The 12,720-nt window shown below is 48.4% G+C and overlaps 1 protein-coding gene across 3 annotated transcripts in view; it reads left to right on the forward strand.

The window, feature by feature from the left end:
• The first annotated feature begins 5,461 nt into the window (after nt 1-5,461).
• SMOC2 (SPARC related modular calcium binding 2) overlaps nt 5,462-12,720 on the forward strand; it is a 158,354-nt gene continuing 151,095 nt past the window's right edge. For 2 of the 3 annotated variants that reach the window (XM_077900158.1, XM_077900161.1), the window contains exon 1: nt 5,464-5,624. In XM_077900158.1, the coding sequence (XP_077756284.1) occupies nt 5,541-5,624 (84 nt within the window). In that variant the 5' untranslated portion in view covers nt 5,464-5,540. Of the gene's footprint in view, nt 5,625-12,720 lie in introns of all 3 variants that reach the window. The other variant, XM_077900155.1, reaches the window with a different exon arrangement.

Below are 12,720 nucleotides of genomic sequence, written 5' to 3' on the forward strand. Positions count from 1 at the left end.
AGGGTTTTCTAAAGATAATACATGTAATCTGCAAATAGTGAAGATTTATTTATATATTTCCAATTTGGATGCCTCTTATTTCTTTCTCTTGCTTAATTGCTCTGGCTAGGACTTCTAGTACCATGTTGGATAAAAATGATGAGAATGGGCATCCTTGTCTTGCTCCCAATCTTAGAGGGAAGGCTTCAGTTCATCATCATTGAGTATGATGTGGCTGTGGCCATGCCATGTACAGCATTTATTTCGTTAAGATACATTCCCTCTATACTTGCTTTGTTGAGAGTTCTTATCATAAATGGATATTGGATTTTGTCAAATGCTTTCTGTGCATCTGTTGAGTTGATCTTCATCTTTTATTTTGTTAACATGGTAGATCACGTTGATCAATGGGTGGATGTTGAACCATCGTTGCGTGCCTGGAATAAATCCCACTTGATCATGGTGTGTGATCCCTTTAATGTAATGTTGAATTCGGTTTGGTAATATTTTGTTGAAGATTTTTGTGTCTATGTTCCTCAGGGATATTGGCCTGTAATTCTCTTTTCCAGTGCCCTTGTCTGGTTTTGGTATCAAGGTAATGCTGGTCTCATAAAATTAGTTTGGAAAAGATCCCTCTTCTTCTAGTTTTTGGAGAGTTTGAGAAGGATTTGTAACCATTCTTCTTTGAACATTTGGTGGAAGTCACCAGTAGAGCCGTCTAGTCCTGGACTTTGGTTTGTTGGGAGGATTAATCCACCTCTTCAGATTCTCTGTCTCCTCATGATTCAGTTTTGATAGTTTATATGTTTCTAGAACTTCATCTATTTTTTCTAGGTTTCCCAGTTTGTTGGCATAAAATTGTTCATAACATTCTCTTCCGATCCTTTGTATTTCCGAGGCAGAGATGTAAGGTTTCCTCTTTCACGTTATTTATTTGAGCCCTCTCTCTCTCTTTTTTTTTTTTCTCGATGAGTCTAGCTAAAGATCTGCCCATTTGGTTTATCTTTTTAAAGAACCAGCAGTTTCATTGATCATTTCTATTGTCTTTTTAGTATCTATTTCCTTTATTTCTGCTCTAATTATTGTTATTTCCTCCCTTCTACTAAGTTTGGGAAGATGCATTTTAATATTCTACTTAAAGCTGAGGGAGCACACAGGGAATAGTGGGATGCCACCCCTGGCGTGTGTGCTGGGCCGGGGAAGGGGGAGTGGGTGCTGAAGGTAATTGAAAGGTTTCTTTATTGGGGTATCTTCTTACACGGCTTTCTGTGGGTATAACTCAAATCTGTGTGGTCCACACGCCGCAGAGTGTTCCTGGCAAGCTGTATTTCTGTTGCCATTTAAAAACTTTTTTTCCCCCTAAAGGCAGTTCTCATGTGAAGACAGGAGGAAGGGACTCCTAGACTGTGGTTAATAAGGAGGAAGAACCCAAAGGCAGTTTCAGTCATCTGGAGCCATTAACTGGCTCTAGGCCTCTCCACACTCACACTTTGCACCTTCATCAATCTTGATGGTGATGGCCTTTTAAGATTACCATGATTTTTAGCTCTGTAACTGATATATTCTGTAAGTTTCATATACTAATAAATGTAGTTTCGTGAATGGCAAAAACAGCTTCTGGATATTATGGAAACAAATATATTTCAATAAGCCTGTGCTGTTTCTGCTGGTGGTAGCGGCGTGTTGGGACCTGATGGTAGATTGGTTGGTTAGATTGAGTAGATCTCTGGCAGCAGCAATACATCCTTTTAGAACGGCTCAGGCAACTCCTGTCAACTTTAGAGGGAATGTTCTCACTGTAAAGTAGTAATTTTGCGTTTGGCTTTGTAGCAAATTTGTATTTCTTTGGAAATATTAAATCTTACTTTTGGAAAATACTCTAGTGGGGTTGCAGTATTACCTATAAATCAAGAACAACCTTAAAGTTCTTTTATTACTTGTTTGGTGGTGGATCTTAACGTGCAAAACAGTTCAAGCCACCAACGGTGCATCCATGCACACAGCAGTGCACACGGGAGTGTCAACTGATGGGGAGAAGAATCCTGAGACCTGGGCGTAGGCTGAGTTCTGCTCCTACCTCTTACTAGTCATGCAAACCTGGGCAGGTCCTGTAGTCTCCTTGGGCCTTATTATTACCATCTGGAAAATAATCACTTCGCAGGGTTTCTGTAAGAGTCAATTAGATAATGTGTATAAAACAGCCAATATATTTCTTTTTTTTTCAATATATTTCAATTTGTTTAAAATTTCCGTAAAGTGCCTGAAAAGTGTTGTCGAAACACTTGTTATAAGGCATCTTGAGAAGGAAGGATAAACTTGTCTACATGATTTTATTGAGAACAAAGATCAATCCAAATGATCTGTTACTTAAATGTATAAAAATAGGGAGAGAACACTCACATTGTGACCCCAGCTGCTGTTCACCTTGTCTTGCCATCACGGCGAAGGCCAGCTGACCCAGCACTGTCCATCTACCTGACCAGGCAGCTTGGTCTCTCTGCAACTCTTTTTCGACACACAGGTTTCTGGGGTTGGGGGATGGATGAAAACCCCAGGACTGAGGCGAGGGGCTACATGGTGAGGGCAGGGCAAAAGTCCCCAGAATCTCCTTAAGGGAAGCTGAGTGAACCAGGAAGATTCTTCTTGCTAGGGTTAAGTAGAATCTGGGAGAAGTGTTAATAAAGTGAGTGGAGGCTGCTGGTGGCCTGGAGTGTGCACTCTGAGGCAGCTGACAGTGATGTTGAGGTAAGCTCTGGAAATAGGACATTTAGTTAAATGTCCTATATTTGCATATGCAGGTGGAAAGGAGCGGACAGAAAGTGTTCTGGCCAAACACAAATTATCCAGAAATAGTAATTAAATTAAATCATAAGAATAAAGTCCTCCTGCAGTGTTTATATAGTAAAAGAAATAAACAAAGTAAGCTGGTGTGCCCGAGAAAGGGTTTTGCTAATGGCCTAAGTGGGTTAGAAACCTAAGCATGACTGGAATACTCTGTCTTTCGTTTCCTTTCTTTCTCTTCTCTTTCTTTGCTCTTCTTTGCTTTAACTTTGATCAGTGACAGGAGTTTAAATTCTGGATCCATAGGGCTGTTTTAGAATGATCTCTTATTACTTCAGAAAATTTTCCATTTCCAAGAGAAGGAAACTTCTTCTACAGACTTGTCTGTCCTATAGGAGCTTTGTGGAAAATACTGACTTGATTATATCCTGTTGTAATTTTGAAATACTTCGATCTGTGTCCCAACGAATGGGGCGATTATCTGTATTCATGCCAGTAATAACTTCATAGAGACCTGAGAGTGACAAACAGACATAACTATGACCTGGTGTTTTAAATAAACATGTTGGTTTTTTCTCCATAAAAATGGAAACTATGTCTCCAGACTCCACCACGAGTATCTCTAAGAAAGTGACTCTGGCATCCAGCGCCCATGGGCTTGTCCAGTTGTTAGGGAGTCTGCGAACGATCCAACCCTGCCTCATCTGTCAGAGACTTAGACAAACCCATTGCATTTATCTTTCTGGAATTCCCGGAGGACCTGCAGGTGATGTGTGACAGACATGCTGACACATCTTTCTTGAATAAAAGGCTTTGAGAGCCAAGTTTTCTTTCTGCTCCCATTGTACCCCCACGCCTCCAAAGGAAGGGAAGTGGAATTGCCAGTACTGCAAGCTCTGGCATCCAGATCTGGTCCTGATTTTGTTGCTTATGAGATTTGGCTAAGGTGTTTGACCTCTTTGCTTATATTTCTCATAGGTAAAATGGGGATCATTAAGTCTCCTTCTCTGTTGTCCTTGAAGGCAATGAGGGTGAATGAATGGACATGTGTCCAGGCTTCTGAGTTCTACTGAAAAGTGCACAATATCACATAAATATTTCAGCTATTGGCCATCCTCTAAGTAAAGTAGAAAGTAAAAACGAAATTTTTAGTAGGAAGTGCTTTTTAAAGGATTCGTGTCAGCTCTGAATGTAAATGTTCTTCTTTGGATGGTCTTACAATTCGCGGTATGCGGTATTTACTTCTTTATTTTTACCTTAATTTTTATTAACGTTTCCTAATGGCATTCCATATTTATGTAATCATTTGCAGCTGCTTTGCTCACCTGTTTCTCAGGCCCCAAGAGCCTTATTATAATTTCCTTCTGAGCCCTCGAGCCAGGAGGAATGTGTTTAAGTACTCAGCAGATTCTCAGGGCTGTGGAATCTGAAGGAGACTTCGTAGTGGCTTTCAGGAAGATCCATTTCTTTCCTGACCCTGTCTGTGTCCATCACTTTCCTGCTAGAAGTGGGAAGACCTCTCTCTCCACAGTTCGGGACCCTGTGGTTGGAATAATACGGCTTTCGTCCCAGGAACCAGGCACCGGACTTGCTGATGCAGCCCTGAGACTCATCCCCACCCCTTATAGCCAAAGCTTCAGATTAAACATCTGATTAAAAATCAGATTTGTATTTTCTGTTTTGTTCTTTTTCCCAGTCCCCCGACAAGTCAATTGAGGCATTGTTCTTGAAAATCCTCACTCTTTGGTTTTCTGTGTGAGCCAGAATTAGTTTTTTTTTTTTTTTCTCCCTGTAAAGTTGTAAGCCAAGGCTAAACTATTTCAGCAATGTCGTCTGCGATGGATACTATCCAGAGTCTGGGTGTGCAAAATTCTCTTGGTTTCCAACCAGTCCCCACCAAGAAGTTTGCACCCCCTACAACCACTGTGCTCCCGGCGTAAACACCTGAACGCCTTGACAGAGCTGCTCTAGAAGCAGCCACATTCCCGCCAGACTTGACCCTTGTCACTGCGGGCCGACCCAGTATCTCTAGTTCACAACTCACCCCTAAGTGCATTGTTCTGCTAAAAAAAAAAAAAAAAAAAAAAAAAGGGGGGGGGCAGAGGCACGCAGCCCCCTGTGAATTTTCTGGCCCTTGTGGTGCTGGTACGCTTCTTTTGCTGGAAAGCCAGCTAATCAATCAGCAAATTTGAGAGGCGACATTCTGGCCTGGATGCGGCAGCCACGGAACCTGCAGGTCGAGGACAACCCTGGGGGCTGACCCAGGTGTGAGAGCCGTGGGTGAACCACAGGGCAGGTCCTGCGCCCAGGGGGTCGGTGCCCTGGGACACCAGGAGGGCGCAGCGCATCTTGTGGTGGTGCCTGGGACCCTCCTGGGGCGCGCGCGCGCGTGTGTGCATGTGCGTGTGTGTGCATGCGTGTGCATGCGTGTGCATGCGTGTGCGCGCGCAGCTCTGCTGGGCGGCGCGGCCCCAGGGCCCCTCTCCACCTCCCGCTCCGCAGACCCGCGCCCGGGGCGCCCCCGGCCGAGCGGAGCCGAGCGGGGCGCGGCGGCGGCGGCGGCGGCGGCGGCGCGGGGGTGGGGCTGGCGAGGGGAGGGAGGGAGCGCGCGCAGGGGGAGGATCCGGGAAGTCCTGCAGTTACTTGACAGCAGCCGGCGGAGCGGCTCCGCAGCGGAGGGCCGAGGGCCGAGGGCCGCCGGGTGAGAGGGCGGCTGCTGGAGCGCGGGGCGAGGACCGCCGCGGAGCACCCGGCTCGGGCCGCCGCGGGCGCGCGTCACCATGCTGCTCCCGCAGCTCTGCTGGCTGCCCCTGCTCGCCGGGCTGCTGCCGCCCGCGCCCGCGCAGAAGTTCTCGGCGCTCACGGTGAGTCCCGCGGGGACCTGGCCCCCGGCCCCGGCCCCCGCCCCGGCCCCCGCCCCGGCCCCCGCCCCCGCCTGCCCGTCCTCGGCCTGCGCGCGCCCGAGCGCGGGAAGCAGGTGACCCTCGGGGACCGCCAACGGGGTCGCGGCAGGTGGGGCCCGGGCGCGTCCCCAGGCGGCTGCGTGGGCTCCTGGGGTCTCGCCTCCGCGTGGGGGTGCTCTCGGGGTCCTGCGCCTCCGGCGGACGGGTGGGAAGGGCCGGCGGCGGCGCGGACAGCAGGCTGGGGACACGGTCGCCCACCGGCTGCTGTCCCTGCGGCCTGGAGCGCGCTCGGCCTCGCGTCCCTCCATCACCCCGACCTCCGTGGGCACAGCGCGGACCTGCGCCCCCGGGTGGAGAAGCCGCTAGCCCCGTGCGCTGCTCCCGAGAGCCCCCTTTGGTTCGCCTGCGGGTCCCAGGGACCCTCCCCAAGTGAGCCCGGGGGGAAGCAGATGGCATCACACACTATTTCCCTCGTGCCAGCAGGCAGCAGTCGAGGCGTCTCCGTGCCCTGCGGCCCCCTCTCCCGGGTCCCCTCCTGGTCCCGGTGCTGCGCGCAGGCAAGCGCGCGCCCGAGCGCGTGGGTCACCGTGGTTGACCGCTGCGTGTTTTTCTTTCTTAGCTGAAACTTCTCTGCAACAGCCCCGGGGCCGGCGGCGCGCGGGGCCAAGCCTGGAGCTATGTGCAGGGCGCGAGCCAAGCCACCGGCCGCCGGCCTGGGCCGGGTGTCTGCAGCCCCCAGTTGGGGCAGACCTCGTGGGCTTGCAGTGTTTGCAAACCCATAATTAATGCAATCTGCAGAAACGAAAACATTCCACTTAAATGTGTTTTTGAACAAGTGCTTGAGAAAACACGAAGGTAGAGAGAACACCTCTGGTGGAGAGATGCCTTTAAGTGGTGGGACTGGTCCTGAAGGGGTTTATTGTATCGAGAATACCTAACGTTTGAAAGGAGCTGTGGTCCGGTTCTGCTTTTCAGCAAACTTGAAGCAGTCCTGTGAGCCTTATTTTTTTTCCCCCAAGCAGTATGAGGGGGAAAGAAGTTAGTGAGTTCACTGTTCATACCTAAAATTCTTCTGGAGCCGTCCTTGGGTCCCTGCCTTGTGTCTTGCAAATGACTTGTAGATTAGAAACCGCTCCCTGGAAGCTCTACCGAGGTTTGCACAGGCTCAGCTGTCCTACAGAACTTTTCTCCCCCAGAGGGGCCATCAGACGTTACTTCCCGTGTGTATTTCTGTGCGTCCGTGCTCCTAGTACCTGTGCACAGGTACACGTGCATCCATACAACAGACTCCTCCCGCCCGCTGAGCATTGAAGGCCACAGAGCAACAGACGGATTCTGGAAATACGACACTGGCATTTTCTCCCAGAGCTGTCGTGACAGCTTTTTCATCCTTGCCATGGGTGTTCTGAAGGTGTGAAAGGTAGACTCCCGTGTGCCTGCGCTCCGGGGGCACCTGGGTCTGTTGGTTCCTCCCTGGAAAAGCAGAAGCGAGATGCTCAGTGATTAGATCCCTGCAGGTTCTCATCTCTTCCCTCCCCACCACTCTTCTGTTTAACATTTACTCTGGAACTCTTGTCCTTCCTTTGCTTGGGATGGAGGCTCTGTGGCTTTCCTGGCTGCCCCCGGGGATTCCAGTGCAGAGCAGAGCCCCTCACTGCACTCTCCCAGAAGACCCTTGCCTTAAATCTACATTTGCAAATGCAATCATGATGCTTTTGCATCCAGAAGAAAATTTGAAAGCCCTAAAATATTTTGGCATAGTCTTCCCACAATCTGGGAATTCAACAAGTTGGCTGAGGGGTCACGAGGGAATGTTAGATGTGCTGGATCTTCTGCGGTGATCATCTCTCTTCAGATCACTTCTTAGTATTTGGGGATCTTTTGTTTCTTCTCTGAGAATTACATCTGATCTTTAATAAATCAGAGAGGCAGCATCAGCCCACGGGAGCCTGGGAGTGGCGACTCTGGATGTGTGATCGACTCTAGCTGCATTACTTAACTTTCTTAATCTCCAGGTTCCTGATCGGTGAAGTGGGCATATCTGCTTAGCACGCTGTGAGGATCACAGATCAGGCTTTTAATATGCCTGGTATGTGTTAGTTCTCCAATTAATGTTATTTTTGATGGCACCCTTGCCATTGGTCTCTATGAGGTAGTTTTAAATCCTATAATCACCAGCTACATTGCTGTGTCCCTCAGGTGTGAGGGGATTGGTTTCATGGTGCTGTCACCTTTCACAGATGCTTAGAGCACGCCGCTTTGCTGTTGGTGTGTCCATGTGCTTAGCTGAGGTAGGTCGTGCAGGGCTGGACGGAGATTTCTCTCTGCCTCCTTCTATCCCATCTTCTGTTCTCCCCTAGAAACACGGATATTCCTCCACCTCTGTGGGTCAGAAGCCTGTCACGCCTGGCTTCCCAGAACGACACCTGCCTTCCTCGCCCCTGACACCAAATGCTCTTTGTCTGGGGGCAGTGCTGTCAGAGTGTCCCTGGGTTTGATCACCGCTACTACTTTGTGTTCAAGACTAAGAGAATCTGCTTTGCTTGATAATTATCTTTTTTTTTTCTTTTTTTCCAACCAGAGCCATTCTTTAGAAATGGCACCACAAGGCCCTTTGTGTTTTCCTTATGACTTTTTCTTGGCTTTGCATGGTCATCAATCAGACTTCGGGGTTATTGCTAATCAACAGATGGTGTTGTTAAGTGCGTTTGATCCTCCTTAATGGGGTCCACATCTATTTCTTCCTTTAAGAAGTAGAGACATTCAAAGGCCAGATCATGTCTTTTTTTTTTGTGGGAGTGCTTGGCTTTTTTTCTTTTTACTTCTTTTTTTTAAAAAAAAAATTAAAAAAAATATTTATTATTTGAGACAGCAGGGGGAGGGGCATGGGGGAGAGAGGGGGAGGGGGAAAGAATCTCAAGCTGACTCTGACACTTTACCAACTGAGTCACCCAGGAACCCCTCTTTTTATTTCCGTGAATGGCGAGACTGGAATAATTTGTAGGAGAAGCCATCTGGGTACACTTAATTCTATTCTCTAAAGGGTGCAACAGCTGTGATCACCATGCTTTTACTTTGTCACAGGTGTAGTTGTGTGGGTTTGGCACGCTGGCAGTAAACCTGCACCTGAATGTTTTCTTCAGGGCCAGTGAAGAACGATGTTCCCTGATCCCCTTCCCAGGGTATTTGGGGTGGAGCCCACGGATTCCTCTTAGAACTGACTGAATGGTATTTTGTCCATCCTCAGCATGCAGACATCCTGCCTTTTCTTGTGACCAGTGGATGCCGCTGCCTTCGGTTCGCATCCAGGACTTGGTTGTGAGCACGGGCTGTCTCTCAGCGCTACACACTCTGCTTGGGGCACTTCGTGTGTGCTGTTCCCGTAACGCTCACAACCAGCCATCCACACAGGTTCTGTGGCACCACGTTCGAGAGCCAAGGGAACTGCCCCTGGACGCTGAGCTGGCCTAGCCGTTTCCAAATTCAACCTGAATTTGTTTTCCTTGCTTTGAGGGATGGGTGTTCCTGCACTAAGGTCAGTGTCCCCTTCAGGGACTTGGTGATTCCCCAGAGTCTTTCCCTCCCACCTCCACACTGGGGAGGGAGCGTGCTCAGGACTCACTGGTGTATGGGGGGGGACGTGTAGGAACAGAGTCCAAACGGCTGTTTTCTGCCCCTCTGTGAGTTCTTTTGCTTTGGAAGAAAAGGAGGGAAACGGAAAGAGTGTTTGCTCATACATAAATTTTAAAATATTTCCTCATTAACACGCCTGTGAGAGGGGCTGGTATCACTGTTACTGGAACATGGGCACCAAAATGCTCCTGCATCTCTGGGCCGTCGGGGGGTGAAATGTGCACCACATGGTTTTGGTGCTGTGCTCCCTCAGGGTCAGATGTTATAGGCAGTGATTCTGGGTGTTTCTTCTCCCACCACAAATGCCGTGAGCACATGTGATGCTCCGGGAAGGCCGTCAGCAGAAGGCCGGCCAGAGGTGGTTGGGGAGGAAGACAGTAAACACAATGGACAGTGTCCAACCTAGTCGTACACGGTGACTGAACCCCAACATCTGGAGGGCCGCTTTAACTTTGATTTGGAATCAAGACCGTAAATAAAACTATAAGCGACTGAAGGCAGTAAATTGGGCAGTAAATGGGCATGTGACAAGGGCTTAGAACAGAGCAGATTTCTAGGTAATTTGGGATCAAAATAAGCCTTCATGACCCTCCAGGATTTTAGGATTGGAGCTGTTATTAGGATTAGCAGAATGCTAAAAAAAAAAAAAAAAAAAAAAAAAAGGATTAGCAAAATGCTGGGATACAGAGCAAGGTAACACCTATGTATTTTTTTTTTTAAGATTTATTTATTTATTCATGAGAGACACACAGAGAGAGGCAGAGACATAGGCAGAGGGAGGAGCGGGCTCCTTGCAGGTAGCCCGATTCGAGACTCGATCCCAGATCCTGGGATCACAACCTGAGCCGAAGGTAGGCACCCAACTGCTGAGCCACCCAGGTGTCCCAACACCTATGTATTTTTTAATTAAAATTATGGCATTCTCCAAATACCAGACATGGTCTGAAAATAATGGATTTCTAGTGGGATTTTGAAATTAAAAAAGAAACAAGAAATAACATTCTGAGCTCATTTATAGAAAACTAGAACGGTCCCTTTTCATTTTGCCAATCGATGGTATCTGTAATGGGGTGGGATCCCACTATTAATACTTGAGTTATTATATTAATAATATATATTAATATATATTATTAATATAATAATATTAATACTTGAGCTTAGAGTTTGAATAACACTCAGTACGTTGAATATCTTTAACTGAAGCCCGTGAGAGGCAAGAATTGAGAAAATAAAATCGTCATTTCATATGGACTGAGAAGAAATTATTCTGGAAGTATTAATAAGAGACTGTCTTATGTGGTTTGGTCATCTCAGGCTGAAAATCAGAGAGCAAATATTCATAATAAAGCACACACAAAAAATTGGAGCCAAGCAAAATGTTAATGCATTTATATTGTCAGAATTAAAAAAAAAAGAAATTATAAATGAAAGATTGGGTACTGTAATATCTGGCTAAATTTAATTAGAAGTCTTGACATGAGGGCCGTCTCAGAATGACTACTAAAACCACAATTATGTGCAGATTTTATTGTGTATGACATAATGCGGCCTGTAACCCATGAAGCTGGCACTTAAGACAAGGTGAAATGTCCGTACAGTAAGTAAATTCTTCCTTCCTTCGGGACGTGTTTTCCCTTGTTTTACTTTCTTTTCCCTGGTGGTCTCTCTGTCTTCTCCTTCTGCCCAAATCACAGCGGATCCCCTATGCTTCCATCACCAAGACACCCAGCATTAATGCGGCTGTTGTTTGTGTGCGAGCAGCGGCCTCTGAGCTTCTGCCCCCCTGCCCCCCTGGGAGCACTGGTGTGTCCCCTCTCCTTGTTCTGCCCTGGCGGTGGGCGTGCTGTAGGGGGTGGGCCACCGCTGTCACTGTATCCCCAGCATCCTGTTACTGACCCATCCATTAGCAAGCCCCAACGTCTCGGCCAGATTTTTTTTTTTTTTTTTTTTACGGGGAGGGCGGGTAAGCCAACTTTTAAGGTTTGAGGTTGCTGGCAACGTCTCTCCCGATAATAATGAAGTTTCAGAAAGCATGAAGAGTTTTAGGTAAACACAATAATCTGTGGTGTGTTTGATCACGGGTTCAGAACACTTTAGTGTGGCCCAGGCCATGAGGCCCGTTCCATGCTGAATGTTCTCAAATTTGTTAGACTTCAGTCACTTCTTAAAGAACAAGTTCTTCGGTTTGTCGGCAAAACAGTGCCGTAGCACCCAGGCCACCCTTGCCCGAGCGGGGTTCTGTGCATCTGTCTTATACTCTGATCAGGAATCCAGGTGCTGGAAACAAAGGCATCCGTCCTACCTATGAGATGCTGTGTCCTAGATGGCCGACTTCCTTCCTAGGATTAGGGGGGGCCTGTGTGACTTCCCGCAGCTTGCTCCATCCCCTCCCAGCCCTCATCAGGCAGACCCGATGACAGACTTCTCCCTGGACCAGACCAGGGCACTCCAGGATGATGTCAAGGCTATGCTGTGAAGGGGGCTCTCGTGGACACTCCCAGTGAAGGCTGATGTCCTGGGGGGGCTCAGCCCCCAGTCCGATCTGGGTGGTGGGGAGGGCACAGTGCCCCATGGAGCCTGAGGAGGAGGTTTTTTGGCTCTTGTGTCTGCCCCCGACAGTGAGGGCTTTCAGACCAGCAAGCAGTGGATCCCTTTCTTCAGAGGGGGCTGTGTTTTTGTGCCTCAGCGAACAGTGGCTGAGAAAAGTGTACACACACGCTGAGGGGTGATGGGAAGTGCATCGCTGAGTGGGCCAACCGAGGGTTCTAATTTCTGAGGGAACCCCCTCAGCTTCAGTGTGGCTCAGTTTGTCATGACCTCACTTACCTCTGGGGTCTGGCCGGTGCCTCTCCCCAAGACTCCCTGTGGTTGTGCCAGGGCTGTGAGTGCTTGGGCGCTGTGGCCCCACAGCCCAGATCTAACCGCAGGCCCCATCCTTTTCCATCTGGTGCCATTACCTCTCTCTCTGCTCTTTTCTCACTACTTTTTTGGAACTGTCTTGAGAAGAACTGAAGGGAGACCTGCCCTCTCTTCAGGTATCTGGCCGCTGTCTCTGGTCAGCTCCTTGCACATGGGTAGCCTCTTCCCACACACCTGTCACAGACTTGCATTCTCCTACCCTGCCCCCAGCTGTCCCATAACACAAATACCAAAATGATCACAGAGGCACCCTCGCAGCTTTACCTCCACGCATTAGACACCAATCAGAGTAAAGCCTTCATAGGGTCCCGTCGCCTCATGGAGAGGAGCCAACCACTTGGAAACGTGAAATGGAAATTACAAAAGATGGTAAATTCCATGAATGCCTGTAACTTTAAAAATGACTTGTGAGATTTGAATGAAGGTTTCAGAGCAGCATTTAGTGTGTCGTTTGTTTTTGGTGGTGTTTTGATTCATTCCACAGAGGACCTGGGTGTGTGGAATC

The sequence above is a fragment of the Canis aureus genome, chromosome 1, assembly GCF_053574225.1.
Source record: "Canis aureus isolate CA01 chromosome 1, VMU_Caureus_v.1.0, whole genome shotgun sequence".
NCBI classification, from domain to species: Eukaryota; Metazoa; Chordata; class Mammalia; order Carnivora; family Canidae; genus Canis; species Canis aureus.